General features: G+C 48.6%; 1 protein-coding gene across 1 annotated transcript in view; it reads right to left on the bottom strand.

The window, feature by feature from the left end:
- Positions 1-27697, bottom strand: part of AR (androgen receptor) — a 302814-nt gene that overhangs the window by 118070 nt on the left and 157047 nt on the right. Inside the window, exon 2 of the mRNA XM_060249714.1 lies at positions 10679-10830. Coding sequence (XP_060105697.1) covers positions 10679-10830 — 152 coding nt within the window. The remainder of the gene's footprint in view (positions 1-10678; positions 10831-27697) is intronic.

The raw sequence follows: 27697 nt of genomic DNA, 5'->3' as shown, positions 1-27697 counted from the left end.
GAAGGTGGGAGGCGTGTTGCAAAGAAGGAACTCAGGATGCAAAGGTACGGTGTGCTGTGGAATCACCTTGATCAGAGCAGAGAGAGGCTCACGGGCAGAACATTTTGCATCTGTAGTGAGATGGAGAGCCCAGACTTAGATCTCAGAAGCTCAGCAGAGTCAGCCCTGGCGAGCCTTTGGATGGGAGGCCACCAGGTCAGTCGAGGGCCATGATGGAAAGAGAGGCCATGGCAAACTGACTCTGCTAGGCTCATGCCTTGAAAGGCATCAGTCAGCTGTGACTTGACAGCAATAGATAAATTATCTCCAGTGAGATAAGAATCCCATGTCCCTATTCAGCCCCGGTGGGTGCTGTTCTGAATCAGGGCTGCCGACTGGAATGGGGAGGGGGGAATTTGGACAGACAGCTGGAAGGCCCCTGAAGCTGCCCCCATGCTTTATTCACACAGAAGGCATTTCAAAAAGACCCCCCCACCCCCGCAGCGCAGTTCTGACTGTGGCTATGAGGGCTGCAGGGAAGTCCAAGCACAGCAAAGAGCTTCAGGACGGGAAGGGGCGGAACCCATTTGCTGATCAAGTTCTGCTAAACCCATCATTAGCCCAGTCTGCACTGGAGCAAAGGAAGACGCAGCCTCCTAACCAGGTCTGTCATTTTCTTTTCCCTTTAGTTCCACCCCCAGCTCCTGCCCAGCCAGATCCTAACAAGGCAGCCTTGTCAGTGTGGGGCAGTGTGGGGGGGGGGATCTAGCTCAACTTCTAATCCAGCCCCCCTTCTTGTTTGGTATTAATGCTGCCTCCCTCATCTTAGCTGGCAACTTAGAATGTATTTAATGGCAGTATAGAAGCAAACCTCTTTTAATACTGTGTGCAGAAGGAGGGAGTTAATGTCCCACACTATTAAAGTAGTAAAAGGATGCTTCCTCTCCCCCTCCAGTTTTAACAGGCATCATAATAAATGCTACTCTGCCTCAGTGATAACAAAGGAGGAACAGAAGTAAGAAGTTTATTCATTTACTTTCTATCCCACCTTTAGCCTGCACCCAGGGGAATCCAGAGCAAACAACTTCCGTCGTTCTCCTCTCCTTTGTTTTATCCTTACAACACTTTGCCACTTGGGGGGCAGGCAGCAGTTTCCCTCCAGGCCCGTTTGGCCAGGGATCCTGGAGGTTTCTGTCATCTTCTGGGCATGGGGCCTGCAGGGGTCACTGGGGATGTTGTGAATTTCCTGCATTGTGCAGGGAGTTGGACTGGATGATCCAGGAGGTCCCTTCTGACTCTGTGGTTCTAACAACTGTGTGAGATGGGTGAGGCTGAGAGCGTGTGACTGGCCCAAGATCACTCAGCCAGCTTCCACAGCACAAGTCAAGCTATGAATGTAGGTCTCCCAGGTCCTAGTCTAACACTTCAACCACCACACAACCTTTGCAAACAGCATGGGGGCAGGATCTGAAGAGTATTCCAGTTCCTTTAATTTTCGACCCTGGAATTCCCATAACTATCCTGAGGCTGGGGGCCCAAATTTGACTTTACTAGTTTTATTTTCTGATGAGTTATACCTGCCACTACAGCTTTAAGAAAAAGCCCAGCAGGAGCTCAGTAGGGTTCCAGGAGGCCACCTCCACAGCATGGCTTAGACCTGCTACATGTGGCCACCTTTTCCTGCTGAAGCCATGGCCAACTCAGGGAAAGCTGTGCTCCGGTGGGTTCCAGCACACACACACACACACACAAGCCCTGGCTGCCACAAACACACAGGCAGAGGGACATGTGGATCCTTTGTCTATTCTAGATGCCTGCTGGCAGCAATTTGTTTTGTTCGGCTATTTGGTTTGGATCAGGGACATGGAGGCAGATGGACTCTTTGTTTGCGGGCCCTTGGTGGCTCTTAGCAGCTGTGCTCTGAATTTGTGAATTAACTCAAGTTCACATTGTAAATTCCCCTTGAAGCTTTTCCATTTCAGGACTGCCAAAGGGAGCTTTGATTCTCAAAAATGAATACCCCAAACACCTTGGTTGCTCTCTAAGTGCTGTTGGTCTCAAATCCAGCTGCAGATCAACAGGGCCATTCTCTGGAACTATCCTCCTATGACTTGGACCAACCTCTCACCCCCAAGTGGCACCATAAGGACTTACTGAACTGCCAGCATGTGGCAGTACAGTCTCGTGATACCAGTCATGGAACAACACAGCATTCGTGCCACAAGAGGCCAGAGATGTGGCACCCCCACTCCCTCTACATGAGGGCGAGTAGCAACAAAAAGGGTGGCTCCTTCTTACAGGCTTGTGACACAAAAGCTGAAAATGCTGTCACAGGGATCAGGGAAAAAACCCTGTGGCTCCCACAAGCCCCGATATGGAGGAGCAGCAGTCTCTAGCCCGCCTCTCAGATATACCTGCAGGAAGAACAGAGCCACTGAGCTTTGCTTCCTTAGGCAGTCCAGAGGAACTGTCAAAAGCTGTGTAGAGAAGAGCTGGTGCAGCTTATTCACGAGGGGGACCAAAGCCATCTCTCTTATATAATGACGCCAGAACCACATGGACCTGGCTTATCAATATCCTCCAGGAATTCTGGAGTGGCTCTTTGAACACCCTGTCTGGAAATAGTATACTGGAACTGGATAAAAATGATCAAGGTTAGAAGAATGGAATGGAGGTCTTCATTGGTGGTTTCACCAAACCTGTTTCTAAAATGCTGTGGGCTTTGGAATTTCCCCAAGGGCAGTTATTTCCTTCCTATGGTTGTGGCTGCAGCTCTCAATGAATGGCAGTAAAAACAGGGCTTCCACATGAATTTCCCTCTGTTTTTCCTCCCTCACTACCTGCAACTGCTATTCCCTCTCCATACACCAGTGGTTTTGCTAGATTGGTATAACGCTGCAAAAATCTATTGCTATAATCTTCTAATTCACAGCTTTCATTTAAAAAAAACAAACAACTATGTCTCTATCCAATTTGTTAGTTTCCTCTTATAACTCCACAGCATTTCCTCATAAGATAAAAGGGCTATATCTTGCTTTTTTAAAAAAAAGGTGACAGCTTGGAACTGGGAGGTGATGGCAACAGACTGTTGCAATATAATAAGCTGTAACAATCTAACAATTATTGATTTTTTAAAAAGTCCTACACTGTGTGTGTGTGGGGGGGGGGGAGAAATGGGTTTCTTGGAGAGAAAAGTCCTACACTGTGTGTGTGTGTGTGGGGGGGAGAAATGGGTTTCTTGGAGAGAAAAGTCCTACACTGTGTGTGTGTGTGGGGGGGGGAGAAATGGGTTTCTTGGAGAGAAAAGTCCTACACTGTGTGTGTGTGTGTGGGGGGGAGAAATGGGTTTCTTGGAGAGAAAAGTCCTACACTGTGTGTGTGTGTGGGGGGGGGGGAGAAATGGGTTTCTTGGAGAGAAAAGTCCTACACTGTGTGTGTGTGTGTGGGGGGGAGAAATGGGTTTCTTGGAGAGAAAAGTCCTACACTGTGTGTGTGTGTGTGGGGGGGGGGGGGGAGAAATGGGTTTCTTGGAGAGAAAAGTCCTACACTGTGTGTGTGTGTGTGGGGGGGGGGGAGAAATGGGTTTCTTGGAGAGAAAAGTCCTACACTGTGTGTGTGTGTAAGGAAATGGGATCCATGGAAAGCTGGGGCAGGGAAAGTAGTGTCATTTTTGAGGGGGGTGACTGTGAAAGATCTGCACTTTCCCATCCACACAGCTGTCACCCTGACTGATTTTTTCCAAGAGTCGTAGGTTTTGGAAAAAATGCAAAATATCCTGGGAAGACGAGAATTGCACCAAAACTCTACAATACTGTGGGGAAGTAGGAAAAAAATGCACTCCCTAGGAACAGCCAAGCTGAGCAAAGAAGCCATGTGTAAGACCCCTGTATCCTGCTTCAAATAAGCTAACCTCAGCCTCCTCCCCACCCTTGCAGCTGAAATCAGCAAGAACAGCTGGCTAGATCTCTGCAAGGATCCAGGTCACATCCTCAGCATAGATAAGTTGAAAGATCACCAACATGACCAGGAAAAAGGCCACCAGACAACCTAGTAGGCGGATCATGAGGGCAAGGAGGGTTGCATAAGTGCTTCATCCTCGTGGCCCTTTCTTACATGCCCAGGGAAATGCTCTTGGCCACTTGGGAATCAGTCAGCAATTTTTCTCCAGGCCAGTTTTGCCATTTTCTGGGCGTGGAGCAGGGGTCATTGGTGGGGTGAGGTCTTTGTGAATTTCCTGCATTGTGCAGGGGGTTGGACTAGATGACCCTGGAGGTCAAACTTAGTGCTCAGGCATGTTATTAATAGGGGTGTGTATACCCTTGTGGCCTGGGTATACCGAAGGATGAATGGGCACAAATCTGAAATGAAGATTCACAAATCTCAGCAACCTGTTTTACTGCAACATCATTTCAGAAAAAAAAACTGTAACAGGAGATTGCTGAATTACAGTCTTCACACTCATTAGAAACACAGAGCAATGGAATCCCCAGGCACCCAAAGAGATCGCCCCCATTCCCTCAATGGCCTCCGATGGTTTTCTAACACGGACACATTTTTATTTATACACTTCTGTGTGCAACCACACATTCTCAGATACATTGCAATAAAAAATGCAGATGTCCAAGTTCACACAGTAAAACAATTTCTTCAAATATTACATTCCCCTGAGTTTTGTGATTCAGCACTCACTTGTTCCAGCCTGTTTCTGAAATGATGCTGCATGCCTGAGAACTAAGTTTGAGACCAGTAGCACTTTTAAAACAATCAGAGTCTGAATTCTGGGGAAAATCAAGAGCTGTCCATTATTTCCACTAGGAAGCCAATATCTCTGTTAGGTCCTGGGGGTTCCTGGGTCTTCAGTATTTCTCTGATAACTGGTCTCTCTGCTTTGTTATGATAGAGAGGAATGCTTCTTTCTTCAGGTGCATGCTGTGCCAGAACCAAGAACTAGAATAAGTATGGTGCAGTGACAGGTTCCCAAGCTACTTGTTTTTTAAAGAAAACTAGAGGTGATACTCGTGCGACTTATGACCATGTAAGTTAAGTTTCCTCTTGAGCAGCCTTGACTTCTCAGAAGCTTCTTATAAAACCCAAGTGTCCTGTCCTGGTTTCCAATATTTTCTTTCTTCCAGTGCCGTGTTACAGGATTCCCCACAGGTATTTCTTCTGTTGGGCTGCAGTTCAATATGCAACTCCTTTGCATGTGGAAAGTCCATGCCCTGTCTCTGCTGCTTGGCACTAGTGTGTTCAATGCACTGGTTCTGTGCTGTATTCCCTACAGAAAGCCCCCATCCCAGAGTTTAAATCTGAGAGATTCTCTAATTTGAACTAAGGTTGTGTGCATCGCGCTACCATTGCCACAGTAGCTCTCGTTCTGCTGGGCAACTATGTCCCTTGCAAGCTGGCACCCTCAGCACAGTTGACTTGACTGCGGAGATTCTCTAGGAGAATCTGACTGCTGCCTGGGACAGCTTTTCCCATCATAGATAGTGTCCCTAGAATTGAACTCCCTGGTCCAATCCTTTTGGATGTTGGGGGTTCTGTGGGGGAGACACACCAGGAGCAGCCCTGTAAACTCTCACTCAACCCCCCCCCCCCGACTAATTACAGTGGGAAAAATGACTGACTGCTTTTTTCCCATCACAGGAAAAAAGGGACCTCTTTGAGTGCCCCTGGAATTGGACCTCCCAGTCCAATCTTTTTGAAACTTGGAGTTTCTGTCGGGGAGAGGCTCCTGCAGTTGCCCTGCAAATTTGGAGCCTCTCCTTCAAACCCCCTCCCCCCAGCTGCAGCTCATTATATCCTATTTTGCCTTGTCTTCAGTGGCCCACTGGGTATGCTGGAGCTGAATGGCTGCCAAATTTCGGCAGCTCTTCACGACTGCTGTATTCGGCACCTGAATTCTGATTTGGCACCTGAATTCAGAGAATCTGATTTGGCTCTATACATTCCAAATACATCCGGATCAGCTGTTTTTCGGGGTTATATTCAGTTCGGCTGAACCAAATGCACATCCCTATTTCTCACTGGCTCAATGAGCTGATGGAGCTTTGCTAAGTGGCAACGGACCACTGGAGCTCTGCTAACACCCAGCCTGTCTGGTTCCAGAGACTATCCAACAGCTTAGGAGCTCGGAGAAAATGAAGAGAGAGAGAAATGAATTGAGAAAGGGGAGGCAAGGAGTAGAAACCTGGCTGAGAAACTGAGGAAAGAAGCTGAAAATGAGCTGAACCACAACTGGTGTGGGTGTGGCCAATTATGGAACACTTGGAGACTACGGAAATTACCAGCATGCCCCAAATATGATGCTCGCTAGGGGCAGGATCCTTCCTTGTTGCCCTTCCCATCATTCTGGCAACAGAGCTGTCAATTTCAAGTTTGGGACATTCCTGAAGTTGGGGGGGGGTACAGCCTGGGGGAGAGGAGGGACCTCAGCAGGGAAAAATGCCACAGAGTCCACCTTCCACAGCAGCCCTTTTTCTCCAGGGGGACTGTCATCTGCAGATCAGCTGTAATCTGGGAAACTCTCCAGGCCCCATTTGGAGGCTGGCAGCCCTCTCTGGCATGTTGCAAATGAGAAGCTGAGACTGGGATTAAAGTTGTTGCTGAGTCCTAATCGGAGTCGGAGCCTTCCATGTTCACAACAGCTCTGCCTCACACTTGTGTCCTGCTCATATTATGAAAGCTTCCCCACATAATGTACTTCTTCCCCATAGCAAATCCCAACACATAGCAAAGTTTTGCACTGATTTCTGTTCAATTCGCTCCTTGGAAGGAGCCTTTTCCAGGGATGAACAGTGAGGAATGCGACACACAGACAGACCCCCTGCAAGCGCTGCAGCCAGGGATTCAAATGGCACATCCCACATGATGTCCAGAGGGATTTTTTCTGATTGGCTATGTTGGCCCCTCTGTCCTGGGCAGTTCTGGAAGCTTTCAAATGAGCAGTTTTCCACCACAACTGCGAACACTGCACAACATGTACTTCTTTTGCACAGAGCAACTTGAAAAACAAGAGTCTTCCATGATGATGTAGAGGAAAATATATTGGGAGGGAACAACACAGCTGCCTCCTGAGCGAAAGAGTGTTGGCTGGTAGACCACGAAGTGCCTCTCTGCTAAATTATATCATAAAACCCAGCAAATGACTTATTACCTGCCGCAGCCAGGGCACTGAGTAGATGTTCCCATCCCACTAACAGAAAAATTACAACTGGCATTAGTCAGGTGCCCTCTCAAAAGCCTAGCTGGGTTCCCAAGATTTACAGCGGCACTTATATTATCAAGCACAGGAGTCTCCAACTGCCGGCCCACATTTAAAATCCATGGACTTTTCTTACCGCTCAACTTAATGAAATTTCCTACTTTCCTGCAATTTCTAAATGAGAAATAAAATGTGTCCTTGCTCTAAATGAATCCACTGCACTAAACAAGCTGGGCAGCACAGCCACACCTGGGGCTTCGGAAGGGGCACCCGGAGCATCAGGTGGTGGTTTTGTGAAGGGGCCCAAGTGATCATTTAAAGGCTTGTCAAGTCTGACCGGAGGGGGGCGAGCTGCAGCCCTCTTCAGGGCCCCTTCATCTGCTGCTCACTCTTGAGATGGCAGAAGAACTCAACAGGCCCGCCTGCCTAGGGGGCTCCCTCACCAGAGGGTGATCCCTGCTTTGGTGGGGAGGGCGGGATATAAATCTAGTAAAACAAAATAAATCAATCATAAGCTGAGAGCTCCAGCGGGCGTCTGTGTCAGACATAGATGAAGGCAAATGACAACAATAAGGTTGTAGAGCACAAGGCCGGAGGCAAGATGAAGAAAAAAGGGAACAGGGCTTCAGAGCACCATTTGGATACCACAGGCCAGTGCTGCCTCCTCTTCTCTTAACTCGAGTACTACACACACCTTGTGACCAGCAGCTGACAGGCTAAAATGATCCCATTGAACTGGGCATCCAATTCCTGTCCTCACAGGAAGGAAACCACAAAGCAATGCGGAAAGTGACAGAATGATACTGTTCAGAAAGCTAGGACAAGTACCAGAAGATACAGGGCAACTGTTATGATGGGCCTTTGTGATCCACTACCAGCTCAACAGGGAAGGGGCCACCACTAATGGTGACATTGGCCAGTGTGGTTCTAGCTACTTCTCTGGACTGATTTAACAAGCCAAGCCCAAAACTCTGGTAGAATGCTGCTCTCTTTTTGACAGGATGGTACAGATAACTGGCTTACCAAATGGCCACACAAACACTGTGGTTTAGCAGCCACTGGATAAACAGCTGCCTGAACTCACTCCAAATGGCTGAGCACTGGGAAATATATCTCAATGAAGCTGTCTGGGAATGAAAGACCACGGGGCGTGTGTGTGTGGCAGCTGCCCCGTTGTGGGGAGGTGGGTCAGAGACTGTTCCTTTAAGAGAGCGCCTGGCTGAAACGCAGCCTGCTCTTCCAGCCACCGCCCCTGCAGGTGCTTTTGATCTCTGTCTCCGTTTTGCAGGTGGGACTCCAACACAGAGGCTTCCACATGTGCCACTTCTGCCCACCGCTCGGAGCGGAGCCCCGCCCACGGCGAGACTGCCCAGCACGCACCAGGGAGACTGTTGCACTCTGTTCCGGAAAAATAAAGTCTGAGCTGTGCTCTCTGTTGTCTCCTCTCTCCTGCTTGGCATATGCTGCACGTTCCCAGGGCAACCCTGCCCCACCCCCCCGGTCAGTGGCCTCTCCGAGGGAGTGCCTGGGAGGGTGGGCAGACTTGGTTCTTGGGGGCGGGGTATGGACTATGAGCCACCACGCTGTCCCTCGCATGGCTGGACAGGGGAGGGGGGTGCCACCCCTCAGCCTGCCCAGGCTGACGGCCTACCCGACAGGGCTGATGTGCGCTGGGCACTTGGTGTGGGGGGTTGCTGAAGTGGATGCATGCCCAGTGGCTCACACTCCGAGTTCTGCGCCCCCCAAGGGAGGTGTTCCTTGCATATAGCAGGAGGCGACAGCAGGGCAACCCCGGGGGGGGGGGCAGCTTCAGGCAGTGGTGTCTTTTGGACTTGGTCTGGCCGCTCCCAGACACACATTCCAGCCACTGTCTAGGACAGGGAACTTGGCACTTCCTGCTTGTCCGCGCATGCCCCTGGCCGCCAGCCTGCCATTGGCAGAGTCTCTGACAGCGGGAGAGAGTGGGGGGATTGATGGCCTCTCAGGCGCAGGCTTTCCGCCCCCTTACCTGGTCACGTGCAATAGGCTGGCCAATCCCGTGGTCTCACGTGAGCCTGTCCCTCCCCCATCTCCGCCTCAGCAATGGGCCAATGGCGTGTGCCTGGGCAGAATCACCATGGCGACGGGTTCTCTCTCGCTCGTCGGGCCCCTCTTCCCTCTCTCAGCGTGGCGTACCATCTCCCCTTCGGAAGCCAACGAGTGGCGCCGTATATCCGCCCACCCCCGAGCAGCTGCTCGCCACGTATGTCTGAATTGGGCTGCCCGTGACCTGCTTCTCAAAATCTCTTTTTGCATGCCTAATTATTGACTTCTATTTCTTTGCCAGAACCTGTGCTCCCTCCAGTCCAATTCATTGGGACAGGCCTTCCACTTTTTGAAAGAAGCCTCTTTATAGCTTCCTTGATGTGCATTGTTAACCAGGCAAGTCTTCTTTGAGACTCAGCAGTGCCTTTCCTATCCTGTGTAATGCATTAAATTAGCATCGTTTTAATAGCTTCCAAGCATCTTCTAGGGATTTGACTCTCTTGTGTTTCAATTTCACCTTCCTTTTTACTATTCCCCTAGTTTTTGTAAAGTTCCCTCTTTTGAAAGCAAATAAAATGTTTTGAACTTTAGGGGTAACTTCCCATGAATGCTGAACTTAATAGCATTGTGGTCACTGTTCTCAACTGGTGTAGCAACCAAGTCTTGAGATATCCTCAGAACCAAGTCCAAGAGCACTACCCCTCCTGAGTGACTCTGTGACCAACTATTCCAGCACACCGACATTTATGATGCCTAGGAATCTCATTTCTACAAAATGACTTGAGAACGCTTCACCCAGTCAATGTGAAGGGAGTTGAAGTCTCCAAGTATAACGACATGATCTGCTTTAGTCTTATTTCCTTCTTCATCTCAAGATCAGCCTCAAGGGTTTGATCAGGTGAGTGACAGGACACCTGCATTTTTAAGTCACACTTAGGGCTCAGTATTTCCACCCATACTGCTTCTGTTGTTTTCTAACTTATTTGAATCCATGCCGTCATGTACAACTCAACAACAACCCGTCCCTCCCTGTCCTGCCCCAGAATGATTGTATCCCACAGATTTCCCCATTCCACCATGTTACTGAGATACCTACTATATCTAAATTCTCGTTGAACCCCAAGCCCTCCAGCTCCTCCACCTTGGCTCGGAGACTTCCAGCATTGGCATGTAGACACCTACAATGTGTTTCCCTCTCCAGTTACCCTTGCCTTCCTCTGCCCCATAGTCATCACGCATGGCCCTCAGTCACCATCATGCCCTCACTCCCATGTTCTAATATGCCCCGATCAATATTACCTTGAGTGTCTACATTCATCAAGTTTCAACCTGCTACAGTGATACTTGATTGACAATGTATGCTTGGGTGATTTTCTAGGCATGTCTATCCAGGATCATATTCCACTTTGCTCTCTCATATGAGAAGAAGGAGAAGAAGAGGAAGAAAAAGAAACAAAAAGGAGGAATTACCTTCAGCAGCTCGTTTGAAAAAGACCTTGCAACTCCCACAGGTGAGCGCTCCATAGTGGCACCCAGAAGCTTCATCCCCACAGATCAAACATGTCTTCTGTGGTGGGAAGTAATAGTCAATGGGCAGCATGTGGTCCCTGGCCGACTCCAACCTTTGGGTGCAAAACAGAAAGAGAAACATAGCATCAGCAGAGGTGGCACAGCCCTGAACAAGCAAGACTGGAACTCCTGAGCTTGACAATGATCAGTGATCACACTTTGCTGAACAGGAGAGCAGAGCTGGAGTCAGATGAAGGGTCTGGACCTGCACGGACACTCTGAGATCCACCAAGCTGAATGCCACCCCCCGTGGCCCAGCAGGGGCTTCCTCAACTTTGCTTGGGTTGCCTACCTAGGAGTACAAAACCAACGAGATCTCAAGTCCCTGGTGAGCCACAGCATAAAGCTAAAAGTCATGGGGATTGCCAGAAGTGGCAAGTTTGGAAGAGAGGGCATATGTCCACTCCAGCAAAACTCTGGAGCAGAAGACAGAGGTTGGAATGGATTCTGGCTTCTCTTCTGATCCAGCAAACAGGAGGCAAAAAAAGCTGGCAAGGGACAATCCATGGATGCCAGTGTCATTTTCAACAAGAACGTAATAGTTTAAAAATTGCTGCCATCGGGCCTGCAGCATGCTCCGGCCCCTCCCCACATCTTTCACGTGCCAAAACAGCCCCCACAAAAGGGCATGGTGTATCGGGGGAGACAAGATGCTGTGCTAAGTGCCCAATCAGGATCAGGCCCCCATGGCCATTCTTTAAATTATTTTCTAAAACAGCTCCAGTGGCCATGGGTTGTCCCTTGCCAGCCTGTGCCCACCCAGAACATATAGTTTGGCTCAGATAAAAAGGAGAAATCCTTGACCGATGAACACTATGTCCTACAAATCCAGTTGGAGCACAAAAACGAGATGTATGCAGGACAGTGCTGTTTCTTCAGTTCTTTGTGTTAAAAGCAAAGGGCTCTATTTTCGAGTGTTCAACAACTTGCACAGTTCCAAATGCACCACGTGCCTCTGCTGTTCAACAAGGTTACTCCATTTGCAGGGTGAACAGGAACCAAAAGACCCTGCTCATGGTCAGAGCTTCACACGGGTCAGCCACACTCTGCAGTCATTTGGACTCTGATGACCCTTTGGGACAGGAGGGGGCAAAGCTCAGACCTGGATTTCCAAGGTCACCAGGGGCACATCTCGAAGTGGGCCTTGGTGTCAAATGACTAGATGTTTTAAACTCTTACTCTCTGCAAAATCAGTCCCAGGACTGTTGATGAACAGTAATACATCTCACTCCACTGGTTGCTGAAAACCCCCGGAAATAAGAAATGTAGGTTTCATTAACATGGCATAGCTCAACTACTCAGTCTCTTTCTTTCAAGAGCAGTTTTCCAGAAGATCTGGACTCATTATTACAGAACACTGTTTTTTCTGGAACCTGGAAAAAGTTCACTTAGAAAGAAGCCACAGAATATTGAGTGTTGTTTCCTAATAGGCATTTAACTGCAGTCTCTGGAAGTGCATAACCCAGCACATGCGGGTTGTAGTCCTTATGAACGACAGTGGGGACATTTTAAATAAACACTGTGCAATGAATGATATTTCCACATGAGACAAGATGTCCAGGATACAGATATAAATCAAAGAGCCAAAAAGGATTAATTAAGCAAACTTCAAAATACATATTTTTTTTTTTAAAAAAAATTAAAACAAGACATGATGGATGGCACTAGGAAAGCAGGCTTTTAAAATACTGCTTGTCTCAGAGAGTCCCTTGAGTAGAGAGCTAATGTGACTGGCCGCTCTGATTGGCCGTCATCAGCTGCTAGAGAAATAAAAAAACAGGTTTCCTACCTGTAACTGATGATCTTCGAGTGGTCATCTGTGCAGTCACACTGATGGGATATAGGCGCCCGCGCCGATCTCGATCGGTATTCTTGAAAGCTGCGGATTTCCGCGCCCCAGGCCCAGTGCGCATGCGCAGAAGCCCCACCGCGCATGCTCACAGGGACCGGAGCGGACATCCCGCCAGTTCCTTCTGACCGCTGCGTAAGCCCGTATAGATGGACCGGCAGCGGAGGGGAAGGAGGGCGGGTAGTGTGACTGCACAGATGACCACTCGAAGATCATCAGTTACAGGTAGGAAACCTGTTTATCTTCTTCGTGGTCTCTGTGCATCACACTGATGGGAGATTAGCAAGCCAAAGTCCTACCTGGAGGAGGGTGCAACGGTCCATCAGCGAGAAACCTCTTGAAGCACCGCACGGCCCACTGATGAGCGTCTACGCCAGTTCAGGTCCAGCGCATAATGGTTGATAAACGTATGCGAGGAGGACCAAGTGGCAGCATCACAAATGTCTTTCAGTGGTATTCCTCTCATAAAGGCTGCCGAAGTAGCTAGGGCTCTCGTGGAATGAGCTCTAATCTGTCTTGGCAGAGGTTGCTTGTTCAACAGGTAGCACAGTTTTATAGTCTCGGTTAACCACTTAGAGATTCGCTGCGACGAAACTCTTACACCTTGCGATGTTGTGGAGTACGAGACAAAGAGTCTAGGGTCCCTTCGTCCAGGTCCCACTCTATGCAAGTAGAATGAGAGAGCCCTTTTCACATCCAGTGTATGGAGTCTCCTTTCGGAGTCTGTACTTGGATTAGGAAAGTATGTGGGTAGGCATATTTCTGCATTCAGGTGAAAAGCAGACGTTACTTTCGGAAGAAATGTTACATCAGGACGTAAGCACACTCCTTCCGTACTGAATTTTAAATATGGGTCGTCGCAGCGCAGCGCTGCCAGTTCACCAACCCTGCGAGCAGAGGTAACGGCCACCAAGAAGGCTGTTTTCCAGGACAGTAATTGCAAGGAACATGTCGCCATGGGTTCGAAGGGTTTTCCCGTTAATGCCCGTAGTACCGCTGGGAGGTCCCAAGCAGGGGCTGGGATTCGCACCGCAGGGTACAACTTGGCCAAGCCCTTTAAGAACCGTTTAGTATCAGGGTGTGAGAACACAGAGTGGCCTTCAAGTTGTTCATGGTTAGCCGATATGGCTGCTAAGTACACTCTCACAGATGACACCGTTAGTCCCCTGTCAAGGAGTGAGAGCAGAAAGTCCAGGATTAGTGGGAGGCCTGCTGTCTTGGGTTCCCTGTTAGTTTTGTTCACAAATTGGATAAACCTTGTCCATTTATAATCATATGATTTTCTCGTGGATGATTTTCTACTATTCAACATAACGTCCCGGGCTCTATCGGACAATGTCGTCACACCAGCCTCCATGCCGTGAGTTTCAAGTGAGGCACGTCGTGGTGAATCACTCGTCCCTCGTGTGACAGTAGAAGGTCTGGGCTCATCGGAAATTGGTGGAACATTCCGCGAGACAGCCTCAGTATCGGAGAGAACCACTGCTGTCTGGGCCACCACGGTGTGATGAGAATCCCCTTGGGGTGTTCGAGTTGAATCTTGTGAATCACCCTCGTAATTAGCGGGATTGGTGGAAAGAGGTACACATGCAAGCGAGTCCATGGGATCAGTAACCCATCTCCCAACGACAGAGGGTCTGCACCCCCTCTGCAGCAAAATTTGTCGCATTTTGCGGTGTTGCGTGTGGCAAAGACATCCACTTCCGGTGTGCCCCACTTCTGGAACACCGGTAGGAGGAACTCCCAGTTGAGTTCCCACTCGTGGAGTGAGGCCCCTCCCCGACTGAGGTAATCCGCACAGGCATTCAGATTGCCCGGTAGGTGAGTGGCTACTAGGGTAACGTTCGACTCTCTGCAAATTTCCCAAATCTGTAGCGCTAGAAGGCATAACTTCCTTGAGACTGTGCCGCCTTGTCTGTTTACATAAGATAGGGCTGTGGTGTTGTCTGTCAAGATCGCTACCGTTCTCCCCACAATCTGGTGTCTGAATGAGAGAATGGCATGATGTATGGCCAGCAGCTCTAGGAAATTGATGTGGCAGCGCAGAAGGCCCTGAGGCCATCTGCCCCCCACACACATATCGTTCGCATGTGCTCCCCAGCCCCATAAGGATGCATCCGTCGTTATGGTGAATGTGGGAGTCTGCCTGTGAAATGGGGCTCCCTGGAGGAGGTTCTGCTTTTCCTGCCACCAGTATAGAGTCCAGATTACTGACGTTGGGACCGTCAGTTGGCGTGAGGGGAGGTCTGTCTGACAGTTGAACACGCGCAGAAACCATAACTGTAGCATTCGCATGTGGAATCTGGCGAATTTCAGTACTGCCGTGGTCGCTGCCATTAAGCCCAGGAGGCGTTGGACTTGGAACGCTGTGACTGTATGGTTGACTAAGAACACATGTATTAGGGATTGGATATCCTCCGCTCTTTGTGCTGGGAGGAATGCCCTGCAAACTTGTGAGTCCAGAATGGCCCCTATGAATTGCACCCTCTGAGCGGGTTGCAGTGCCGATTTCTTTAGGTTGACCTGTAGGCCTAAGGTTTGCAGAAGGGTTAAGGTGACTTCTATGTGCTGTAGTAGTAGGGGTTTCGAACTCGCCACCAGCAGCCAATCGTCTATGTAAGGAAAGATAGTGATCCCTTGTAGACGTAGATGAGCTGCCACCACCACCATGGTCTTTGTAAAAACTCTCGGTGCCGTGGAGAGGCCAAAAGGCAAGGCTTTGTATTGGTAGTGGGAGTCTCCAACTGCAAACCTGAGGAACTTCCTGTAGTCGTGGTGTATAGTTACATGAAAGTAGGCATCTTGCAGGTCCAGTGTGGCCATCCAATCCCCTTGGTTCAGTAGGGGTAGGATGTTTTGTAGGGAGACCATTCTGAATTTCTGGTTTGGTATGAAATGGTTCAGGCCTCGTAGGTCCATAATGGGCCGAAGGCCTCCATCTTTTTTGGGGATGGTGAAATATCGGGAGTAAAAACCTTGTCCAATCTGGTTGACTGGTACCCGTTCTATTGCATCTTTCTCGAGCAAGGATTGAACCTCTGTCTGTAGTGTGAGGGACACCCTGGTGTGGATGACGGTGGGAACTGTAGGGTTTTCTCTGAATTCTATTTGATAACCCATCCGGATTATCGACAAGACCCATTTGTCCGTAGTGATTATGGACCATGCCTGGAAATAAGGGAAAAGTCTGGTATGGTCCGGGTCCGAAGGGGAAGGGATAAAACAGGGGGAAGGGCAGTCAAAGACCCTGTTTGGACGGTCTACTCCCCTTTTGTCTGGATGACTGTGATGAAGTAGGTGAGTACTTCGTTTTGGGGGTGTACGGAGGTTTGGAGTAAGGTGTGGAGCCCTTGGGTCTCCATTGTTGTTCTGTAGGCTGCTTGGGGAACTGCTTCTTGTTCCACGGCTTGTTCCAGGAGCGTCTCCCTTGGGGCCTAGATGAGATGGGGACCCCTAAATTGCGTGACGTTTTAATACTTTTATCCATCTCCTGCAGTATGGTATCGGTATTGGAGCTGAATAATCCGCTTCCATCGAATGGGAGATCTTCGATGCAGGATTGTGTATCCTGCTGGAGCGCCGTGGACCGCAACCAAGAGTGACGTCTTAGGGTGATCGCTGAGGTAAGTGTCTTTGCTGCAATGTCACCTGCGTGTTTGGCAGAATTGATTTGCTGTTTTGCTAATGCAATGCCTTCCCTTTGGATTTTCTTCATTGCCTGTTTGGTTTGTTCTGACAGGTCTGGTAGAGCCGACAATTGGTCCCACAGGGCATATTGATAACGGCCCATACACGCTCCATAGTTTGCAACTTTTACTCCTAACGAACCTGCTGTGTAGAACTTTCTGCCTAGGTTGTCTAGTTTCTTCCCTTCTTTGTCTGGGGGAGAAGCATTTGTCTTTCTGGCCTTTGAGGACGATGCCACTACTACAGAGTTTGGTTTCGGGTGGGTAAATAAAAACTCTGCTGTGGATTCCTGGACTCGATACATATGGTCCAGCCTGCGGGAGCTTATTGGTGTTGAAGCTGGTTTGTCCCAGGACGATTTTGTGGTGTGGAGCATGACCGTTGTAAGCGGTAAGGCGATGGCCGTCGAGGTGTCTAGCTGGACGACATCGAACACGTTGTCGGTGACTACCGGCTCTGGTTGGACCGTCGGTAGCGACAGGGTGTGTGCCATCCTTCTAATTAGATCCCCATACGATTTCAAGTCCTCGGATGGGGATATGGGGAGCTCCTCGCCCACTTTACTTGATGGAGCCGGTTCCTCTGGGGAGGAGATGTCTTGGTCTTCCCGGGGAGAACCTTCCTCAGATCTGGGGGAGCCTTCTACCGAGCCCGAGTGCTCCGAGGAATGTTTGGGCGTCTCTGGAGCCTTTGGTGACTCAGGGGTCTTTCGACTCTCCGAACTTCGCCGTCGTGGGGAAGTCTTTTGTGTCCTTGGCGGTGTCGTGTCAGGTGGTTTTGACACCGACGCCGACGGAGTGTGCCTCGGCTTGTACGACGTCCGGGATCGTACTGATGCTTCAGACTGCTGGTCCCAATCCAGAGGTCTGGGTGTGAACCAGGGGAACATGGAGGGCATAGGGCACGACCCGTATAGGTATTGCCACTGCCGCTGATCCCATGACATTGGGGGCGGTGGTTTCCGAGGAGATCGATCTCTGACGCGGGATCTCTCCTCTGAATCTCGGGATCGATGTCGACCCCGGGGACTACGCCGAGGGCTGGTTGAGTAGTCGCGCCCGCCGTCTTCTCTAGGTGTAGTGGGTCGATCCTTTTTGGGGCTTCGGTTCCGCCGATGATCGGGGCTGACCGATGGGTCTCGGGTCGGTGTTCGGGATTGAACAGTGTCCTCCACCATATGTGTATCTGGTGGACTACCTTCTGCCCCCGATCGTTGCGATAGATCAAAGTCGCGGTCCGAGTCGGAGGATATGGCGATTTGCGTCGACATCGATGCCAATACCGGGGGGCTTGAACGGCGGCGAGGGGAGGCGAATAGCTTCAACGGTGGAACTCTCGCTGCCGATTCCGATGGCGATGGCGATGTCGGGAGCGAAGTCGCGGACGACCGATGCTTATCCGACTTTTTCTTCTTCGCTTCCGGCTGAGGTCCCTTCTCCTCCCTTGGCCGTTTTGCAGGAGTGGAGGAGGCGGACCTTGATGCCGAGCCCGACTTCGTGGGGCGATCGGCGTCGGGGGCGCTCTTGTCGGTGCCGAGCGACTCCGACGTTGACGGCTTGTGCTGCGCCGTCGACATCTTCTTAGGCGACAGAGCTTTTTCCATCAGTGCCGCCGCTAAACGTCCCGCGCGGTTTTTCTTCGTTTGGCGGGAAAACTTCGCGCAGTGAACACACGCGTCAGGGATGTGTGTCTCTCCCAGGCAAAAAAGACAAAGAGCGTGCCCGTCTGGGGGAGCGATTTTGCTACCGCAGTTCCTGCACCTCTTGAAAAATCCCCACCGCTTTTCCATGCGGGGGGGAGGGGGGGGGAAAGGGCGGGAAGAGAGAACTGAGGAGAAAAGTCCCGAAACAAAATGTTTCTTTCCGCCTCTTAGTCTTTAAAAAGACTGTTGTGTGGACTAAGCCAAATAAAATATCTGATAAATCCAACGATAGCAACTTCCAAGAAAGGATTCCTACCGACCGTAGCGAGAGATCGACTGATCCAAGCGGCGGTCAGAAGAGAACTGGCGGGATGTCCGCTCCGGTCCCTGTGAGCATGCGCGGTGGGGCTTCTGCGCATGCGCACTGGGCCTGGGGCGCGGAAATCCGCAGCTTTCAAGAATACCGATCGAGATCGGCGCGGGCGCCTATATCCCATCAGTGTGATGCACAGAGACCACGAAGAAGATCCAGCTGTTCTGGAGGGGAATGGGTCTTTCCTCTGGCTCTGCGGCCAAAGAGCTGGTCCCTGAGGGAGGGGGCCTTTGGAGCCAGAGTTTTCTGAGAGGGGAAGGTCCTCCTTTGTGTTTGCTGCAGCTTAACTCCTCTGAGGGAGAATCCAGATTCTCAGTCAAGAAAGCTACACAACTGCTTTACTCAGACAACAGGTCAGGAAACGGATCTGGCAGAAGCTGACTGGGCACCTGGGTGGAAACTCCCCATCAGGTGAAATAGGAAGGGTTATTATTGCTATTTAGGGGAAAGAAGAAGAATTCCTGCCAGTGAACAGGGGTTGTTTGGAGGAGAACCTGGGTCACTCTGGAGTAGAGGTAGACTGAGCTTTGGACAACCTCAGGAAGTTACCAGGAAGCTGTAATATCTGAAGGGAGAAACCAGATTTCTGAGAGGAGAAATTCAGGAACTACAGTCCCTTGAATGTTCTAAGAAAGATCTATATATATATGAGGAAGTTTTTACCTCAGCGATCTCCAAACCTTGACTCCTATTATATATATATTCCCTGCCTGTTAAATAAAATCTTTATTCTGTTTTTGAAAATTAAGCTGTCTCATATAAGCAGGGATTTTTTTTGTAGAAAAAGCCTAGCAGAAACTCATTTGCATATTAGGCCACACCCCCAATGCCAAGCCAGCAGGAACTGCATTCCGGTGCATTCCTGCTAAAAAAAAAAGACAAGACAGCTCTAGGATTATCCTTCAGGTTCCTGCAGTAAGTAAAACTGTAACAGCCTGAATCAATATCTCAACAAAGGGTGGGAGAGTTTAAGTTTATTTCAGTGCAGAAGACATACACTTGAGGGAACTGAAGTCTTGGGGGCGGGATCTGCCTGAGAGTTGGGGAGAGACAGGGGTCTGTCATACAAGATTTAATTATCCACAAATTGCACATATATCATTGTGGAGGGGGGGAAACCCCTTTACTCTATATTTTAAAGTATGGTCCCCCCCACTTTCCTTTGGACGTAGCAGGAAGCCAGTCTCAATGATCTGCTGCTAGTTCACAGCTGTACATACACTAATGGCTGAGAAGGAAATCTACCTGAGGGATTTGGTGTTAGGCAGCCTCCAGGTAATTCCTGGAGATTTCCCAGAATGCCTTCCAGGAGGGCACCCAGAATGTACCTGTGTGTCCCAGGATGCACCCTGTCACCTGGGTGGACCAGGTCAAAGGGGTGGAGTGAATGATTTAAAGTGAGTGGAGACAGATTAAAAATACTTCCCTGCAAGGGGAAAGCAGTCTCTTTTGCCTTGTGATGCTGAGCAGGGGACATCTCTGAGCTCTGGTCTGCCAGCAGCGGCCACCTTTTCCAGACCAAATGGAACAACAAGGGCACAATTCTGCAAATGTATAAGTTTTAAGTGCCTGCTCTAGTCCTTGTAACAATTAGCTAGAGCATCTGTAGGAACCTGGAAAAGAAGGATGAGTTTCTAGCCAAATTTCCTTTGTTCCTCTGGTAGTAGATCTGGTGCTGTGCTAAAACATGCTCATAAACTTTTCTTTTTTAAATAAATATTTTAATATTTTGATTAGGATTGCCGGGTCCAACTCAGAAAATACCTGGGGACATGGGGGTGGAGCCAAGAGACTTTGGGGTAGAACCGGGAGACTTTCCAATTCCTTAAAAGAAATAAACATATAGCAGTGCAGTTCCTCTCAATACAGTCTGCCTTTCCTCATCCCCCATCAGCTAAATTTCTACTAAATGAAAATGAACACCCACACTCTCACAAAACATCAAAATAAACAGTTAGTGAACACACACATTTGTGATCTCACTGAGGTGATTTACTCACATTGCTGAATATAACCATCTGCTGTACTGTTCAACCATCTTCATCAGACTAATAGGAAAATGAAAGAACAGCCTAGGGGTAGAGTTTTCCTCCAAACAAACAGAGGGATTTAGAGCAATGTGGCTCTGCCTGCTCGCCCCATCCCCCTGCAGCTTTACTGCCAAAATTAAAGGCACACACACATTCAGAAACACGAACAGTTGCAAACCCCTTCTAAACCTGCTGAGGTCTGAAGGCACATGGTGGCTGTTTGGGCGGGGTTCCCCCTCCTGCCAACCAGCTGGCTGAGGGTGGGGAAGACTCTGAAAAACCAGAGGATCCCCTGCCCGGACCTGAGGACTGGTGCGCCCAACAGTCTGAGATAGCTGAACTTAGACCCCTTCTCAGCAGCAGGCACTGCACGGGGCTGGCCCATTATGCCATGTCTTGAGCCACTGGGGCAACTGAGCAGGAGGGGGAAACCTCTGTCCAGCCCAGCAGCCTGCCCTTGCCTGCTCTCACCTTCCCTGTCAACATCAACACCTCCCTTTTCTCTATAAATTGAGAACTGACACTTGGAAGGCACATAGGGGAATTAATTCCCATCAAGCCTTGACTCCTCTCTGACAACCAGCCTCATAAAATTTCCCAAGATTCTTCTTTCCAGTCCTGGGTTGGGGAACAGCCTGGGGAAGATGGGGTCTGGGAAGAGGAGGGGCCTCAGCAGGGAATAATGCCCAAGAGTCCACCCTCCAAAGCATCCATTTTATTCAGGGGATCTGATCTCCATTGTCTGGACAGCAGCTGCATCTCTGGGGCACCACTGGGCCTGGCTCTGAGGCTCACTAGCCTCTCCTGATTCAGCAAAGGGAGTTTCCTCTCCTTCCTACCGACCCCTGTGCTTCTCTGTACACGCTCCAGTTATGCACAGAAATGTCCAATGCCTGTACCCTCCCCTTTGCCCTCTCCAGGTATAAAAATAATAAATATGCTCCCTTGAGGTGTAACAGGCCTCTCCCTCTTGCAGATCCTGCACACAGTTCTGTGTACCTTAAGCTGCCAGGGAAAGCAGAGATATCCTAGAGCCAGTGGGACAGGGGCGCGTGTCTGTGTGCGTGTGTGCTACAGAAACACACACATCAGCAAGAGGACCCAGATGCCAGAAGACAGGGGTTGCTATCACCAGATCGAAGTGAAATAATTCAGCTTGGAACCAAACTTCTCTTTCAGATGACGTCTCACCTGCCCTGTCACCTAAGCACACTCCACCTTCCACTTGGAGCTGTATTTCTGACATGCCATTGCTTACCTGATCCTAAACCTCCCCCCCTCTCCTCTCCAGGACTTTTTTTCGTAGCAAGAAGTCCTTTGCATATTAGACCGCACACCCCTGATGTAGCCAATCCTCCAAGAGCTTACAGGGCTCCTCATGCAGGGTCTGCTATGAGAAAAGCCCTGCTCCTCCTGTGTTCAGTCTGACAGCTGGAAAGCAGCAGAAGGCCCCAACAAGGACAGCTCTGTCTGGTCCCCCACCCTGGACTGCATGAGGCTTGAGGCTCATTCATACCAAAGCAAAGAATGGCAGCTACACCCTCCTCCTGAACATGGCCGGATTTTGCTGTTTTCCTTCTTCTCCTTTTCTTGTGAATTGTGCTGTTTGATCACAAATGTTCTTGAATGCAACGATAGAAAGTTAGTCTATAAACGTATCAAAGAAATCAGTAAATAGTCTAGTGCCGCAGGCAGGTATAGCACTGCTTGGTAGGTCACACTGGGTTCTTTGCCAAGTTCGGCAAACCAGGTCACAGTCAAGTTCCTGGCCAGTCCATCAGCAACCTGACTACGAGGTGCTTCACAGTCACTGCAGTCTGTCTTCCCCACCCCTCAGAGATTAGGTGGGCTGTCCGTGTCTTTTTTATAATTCACATGACAAAATACATGCAATCCCTCTCCCCAAAACACATTCTAGAAGTTTGCAGAACCATTCCAAGAATGTAATAGTTGTGTGTGTGAGGGGGAACCTTTCCTGGGGATGTTCCTGGAGAAGCACCAAATACCCATCCAATGTTTCAAATCAGCTTTGCTGGAAACCACAGAACTGGACTTTGGAAGGCGGTGCCAACACCATCAAGCCTCCTCTTCCCCTCCGAAATACCCAAGTCAGCTCTTCCATGGCCTTTGGGAGGCTTCCCTCCAGAGGGACAGGAACACCGAGAGAGAAGCCTGAAAAAAGGTGGCTCGAAAGGCAAACATCACTCTCATGCCTGCAGGCAACCATGGAGGAGCAAATTAATACTGCACCTTGGATATTCACACAGAAAAATAAGCCCAAGAAAAAGAAAGCTCTGGGTGAAAATGAGGGGTAGATGACCGGCACAAAGGCAACGTGTTCTCCTGAGGAAGGGGATGGGCCAGTGGAATCCAGTGAGATAAATCATTTGGCTTCCACAGCACTCCACCCTGCTCTGGAGACAGCAGGACGCTGCTCCATTAAACCACCAGTTGACAGCATCTCTTCAGTTTGCCTGGGAAATGTTCCACTCAAAGAAAAAAATGGGGCAGAGAAGAGGGACATTGTGCTCTAGGAGCCAAGCGACCCAGACCACTACGCACTTGAGTTGCATCCTCAGCAGAGTTGCCAACCTCCAGGTGGCATCCGGAGATCACCCCACTATTACAACTAATCTCCAGATGTCCAAGATCAGTTCCCCTGGAGAAAAGGGCTGCTTTGGAGGGTGGACTCTTCAGCACTGTACCCCACTGAGGTCCCTGCCCTCCCCAGGCTCTACCCCAGCCCAGAGTTGGCACCCCAAGTTCTGAGCTGCCTTCCTTCATGCCAATTATTGTAAAAATCTTCTTGAGTGAGCCAGAATGATGGGACAAGTCATTTAATCCCTAGACTTCGCAAGTATCATCCTCTAACCCAAATGAGATTTGTGTGTGCCTGCACACACACACAAACACACACATTCCATCTTCGAGCTTCCTGTGGATTGCTTGCAACAGTCATCCTGCTGGGCTAAGCCTAGGAGGATAATATCTGCACCCTGGATGACAAGGGTCCCTCTGACCTCTCAGTGGGCCTTGGGGCTCATTCCTCTGGAGCTGCTTCTATTTATTGCTTTGAGTCCCACTCTTCACCCAGGAGATCCTTGAAGAAGGTAATCAAAAAGCAAAATAGAAAAACTATACCAGGGATGTCAAACATGCAGCCCGAGGGCTGGATCAGGCCCATGAGCACCTCACTGTCATCTGCTTTCTTCTCTCTCTCTTGCTTCTTTCTGCATCACAGATTGCTTTCCCAGGCTTGCTCAACTGCACAGGAGCTACACAGCAAAACCTCTATTTTCTTCATTGGTTGTCCAGCACATGAAGCCTTATGTACAAAAGCTCCCAATGCCCAGCCATTTTATGTTTTCTCCTGAGTCCTAGGGCAAAGAGCACTGACCATGAGATTTTTGCAATGAATGTCAATAAATCAGAAGTTTGCAACTTGCAGACACACACCTGAACAACGCCTGAACAGCATACCCAAGATTACTACAGCACAGACACTGTCTCCAGATTTTGATGTAATCAGTCAGAGCAAGAAGTATCAGTTATCAGAGACTGTTAAATAAAATATTGAAAGAGCACTAGTTTTAAAGCATATTTTAAGGTTTTTTAAAAAAATCTTTGTGTTTGTCTGTGTCCGTTATAAAGTTTAAATCTCTGCTACCTGGCAATACATTTTATGGCACACATGGTCTAGTTCAGCCATGTTCTCATTTATGTCAAATCTGGCCCTCAAAACAAATGAGTTTGACACCCCTGATCTAAACAATATATACAATTATAAATAAAAGATGAGCAACTTGGGGCAGGGGGGGAAGCACAACTCATGTGGAAAACAACATGAAATGGCAGGATCAATCCCCTCAGAAATATCCACAGCAAACTAGCCTGATGAGTCTTTTAACCACACATGTGCCACTACTGAAATGGTCCTGCTTGGACCAAGGTGCCTGGAGCAAGGCCTCATCACTTTCTGGGACACGAGGCCATCAGAGAAGATGGTTGTTCTGCAGGAGCAGACATACTAACTGAAAAACCTGAGTGCCTGTGTGGAGGGGGCACTTTCTCTTCCCTGGCTTGCCCAGGACAGGACTCTGCTAATGCTTGGCCCTGCTTGCCCTAGGAGCCCCCCAGTCTGTTCCAACACCCCACCCGATGCTCCAGCTGAAACTGCTGCAGCATCAGGAAGGAGACACTTCCTCCCATGTGCTCCGGATGGAGGTGCAACTTTCCGTTCACACCAATGACATGCCCAGTCTGGGACCAACTGGGAAACCATACAGTCATATTTCGTTATTTTAAAGCTTTGTAAATTAGTGAGATATACTAGTGAGTGCCAGAGGTTTCTCCAAAGATGTGGGTGGCTGAGAATGGCAGTGACTTGTGGGGGGGGGGGTGTTGGGACATCATTGTTTCTACCTGTCTGCCTGAAACATTCCTGCACCCACATTTCCTGCAGCCTTCCAAGTCTCAAGAGAGACTTGTCCTTCCTCTGCACCAGTCAAGTAACAACCGCAGGTCCAGGAAGGCCATTACTGAGCCCAGGAGCAGGAGACCTGGTTCTGGCAGTTCCCAGCCAATTCCAGCTCCTGACGTGTCCCCTTCTAAGCCTCTTCCGGCTTCTTGGTTCAGGAATTCTCAAGGGTCTGACTCTCCCCCAGGCAGCAGGACAGTTCCCTTCATCCAAGAATCCCTGAGCGTCTCTAGTCTTTATTAAAGCAGAACAGGTTTAGTATCGGGGAACCAAGACCAAGAAGTTGGAGAAACAGTGATGAGGAGGTGCTCTTGCCTCTGCCAGTTTGGTGTAGTGGTTAAGTGCGTGGACTCTTATCTGGGAGAACCCAGTTTGATCCCCCACTCCTCCACTTGCACTTGATAGCATGGCCTTGGGTCAGCCATAGCTCTGGCAGAGGTTGTCCTTGAAAGGGCAGCTGCTGTGAGAGCCCACTCAGCCCCTCCCACCTCACAGGGTGTCTGTTGTGGGGGGAGAAGATATAGGAGACTGTATGCCGCTTTGAGTCTCTGATTCAGGGAGAAGGACGGGGTATAAATCTATGCGGGCAGCCGTGTTGGTCTGAAGCAGTTGAACAAAGCAGGAGTCAAGTTGCACCTTTAAGACCAACCAAGTTTTATTTAGTAAGCTTTCGTGTGGTCGTCTGATGAAGTGTGCTTAAATCTGCAATTCTTCTTCTTCTTCTCTTTGCTTCTCTGTCCTGTGGCTGGATCCTGACCTTAAAACCAGGTTCTGCAGCTGAGCATAGGCTCCAATTACATCCCACAAATATGTCTGGTGGATCCCTGCCACTTCAAGCACCATCTGCACAGCAGCAGAAGCTGTAATTGTATGTGTCACATACAAGGGATTTTTAATGTTGATTATGATTTAATCATTGAACGCTAAACAAGGTAACAATCCTTTGAAAGGGGAACCCAGAGCAAAAATGGCAAAGTTCAAAGACTTTTCCCTCCCCAGCAATAAAATTAATGTTTGCTCATGTGTAGGCATGCTCGTCATCTCCTTAGGACTACCTGTACCAGTTTTCATGAAACTGTTCTAATGATTCTAAATTCTGAATATGCCAGCAAGAGAGGGACATTCAAATGCATCCTATCGTGTGGTTAACCCTAAATGCCCCTTTGCCGTGCAGTTCCAGGGAGTCACACAGCCTTCTACATCCATTAAAATCAATGTGGAGCTAAGCTGTGATCCTAACCCCTCCGCTGGAACTCTGGTCACCCTTCTGTTCACCCAACAGACTGGTTTAAATATGATTAAGGTACAATTAAAGTATCTTGAGGGGTGAGTAGAATGTCTAATGTACTTTCTTACTATTGAATACATACCATATTATTTAATCTGGAATTAAAATCAGACTACTGGAAAACTGTGACTCTCTAACCTGGATGGCCCCAGCTAGCCTGATCTCATCAGATCTCAGAAGCTCAGCAGGGCTGGCCTAAGCAAGAGTCAAGTTGCACCTTTAAGACCAGCAAAGTTTTGTTCAGAATGTAAGCTTTCGTGTGCTAGAAGCATAAGAGCAAAAGAACATAAAAGAAGCCATGTTGGATCAGGCCAGTGGCCATCCAGTCCAACACTCTGTGTCACACAGTGGGGAAAAACAAAAACAAAAAACAAACACAAGTGCCATCAGGAGGTTCACAAGTGGGGCTAGAAGCCCTTCCACTTTGCCCCCCCCCCCCCAGCACCAAGAATACAGAGTATCACTACCCCAGACAGTTCCAATAAAATATTGTGGCTAATAGTAATTGGTTTTAAACAATTTATTGGTAGCATATGGTTACAAAGCTTATCTATTCCTTAATTTTTTCTTTTTTCACATTAACCCATATGACATTTCCATCCCCCCTCCCTCCAATGTTGACTTCCCCGAGGTTATAAGTTCAAATCCATACTAAAGGCACTTCTGACTGCTCAAAGTTCCATATATATATTCTTACAACTAAAAAAATGTCCAATATTTCTTTACTTTACAAGTTTTCTCCATATATCCTTTAAATTTTCTCCACTCCCTTTTGAATATCTCTAAATCATAGTCTCTTAGTGTTCTGGTTAATTTGTCCATTTCACACCACGATAAAACTTTCATGGTCCATTCCCATTTCTCTGGTATTTTTTCTTGCTTCCAAAGCTGCGCGTACAAAGTCCTAGCAGCTGATAACAGGTACCAAATTAAAGTCCTGTCTTCTTTTGGGTATTTTTCTAATTGTAATCCAAGTAAAAACGTCTCTGCAATTTTCTTAAAATCATAGCCCAAAATTTTGGTGATTTCTTGTTGTATCATCTTCCAGAATTCTTTCGCTCTTTCACATGTCCACCACATATGGAAGAAAGAACCTTTATGTTTTTTACATTTCCAACATCTATCCGACATTTTCTTACTTATCTTAGCCAATTTTTTCGGAGTCATATACCACCTATACATCATTTTAAAACAGTTCTCCTTAATGCTTTGACAAGTTGATATCTTCATTGAGTTCTTCCAGAGGTGCTCCCATGTTTCCATTTGTATTTCTCTATTCACATTAATTGCCCATTTGACCATTTGAGACTTTACTACTTCTTCTTCTGTAGACCATTTCAATAATAACTTATATACTTTTGATATCAATTTTTCATTGTCACCTAACAGGACTCTTTCCAGTTCTGTTTGTTCTCGTCTAATCCCCTCTGATTTTATGTCATTTTCCATCAAACTTTTAATTTGTTGCATTTGAAACCAGTCATAATTGTTATTTAGCTCTTCTGAGGTTTTTAATTCAATTTTGTCTCCTTGAATTTTAAGCAGTTGGTTATATGACATTTCTCTTTTTTCTT

This window comes from Heteronotia binoei, chromosome 11, assembly GCF_032191835.1.
Source record: "Heteronotia binoei isolate CCM8104 ecotype False Entrance Well chromosome 11, APGP_CSIRO_Hbin_v1, whole genome shotgun sequence".
In the NCBI taxonomy this organism is placed as follows: Eukaryota; Metazoa; Chordata; class Lepidosauria; order Squamata; family Gekkonidae; genus Heteronotia; species Heteronotia binoei.
This window is presented reverse-complemented; position numbering and strand designations above follow the sequence as displayed.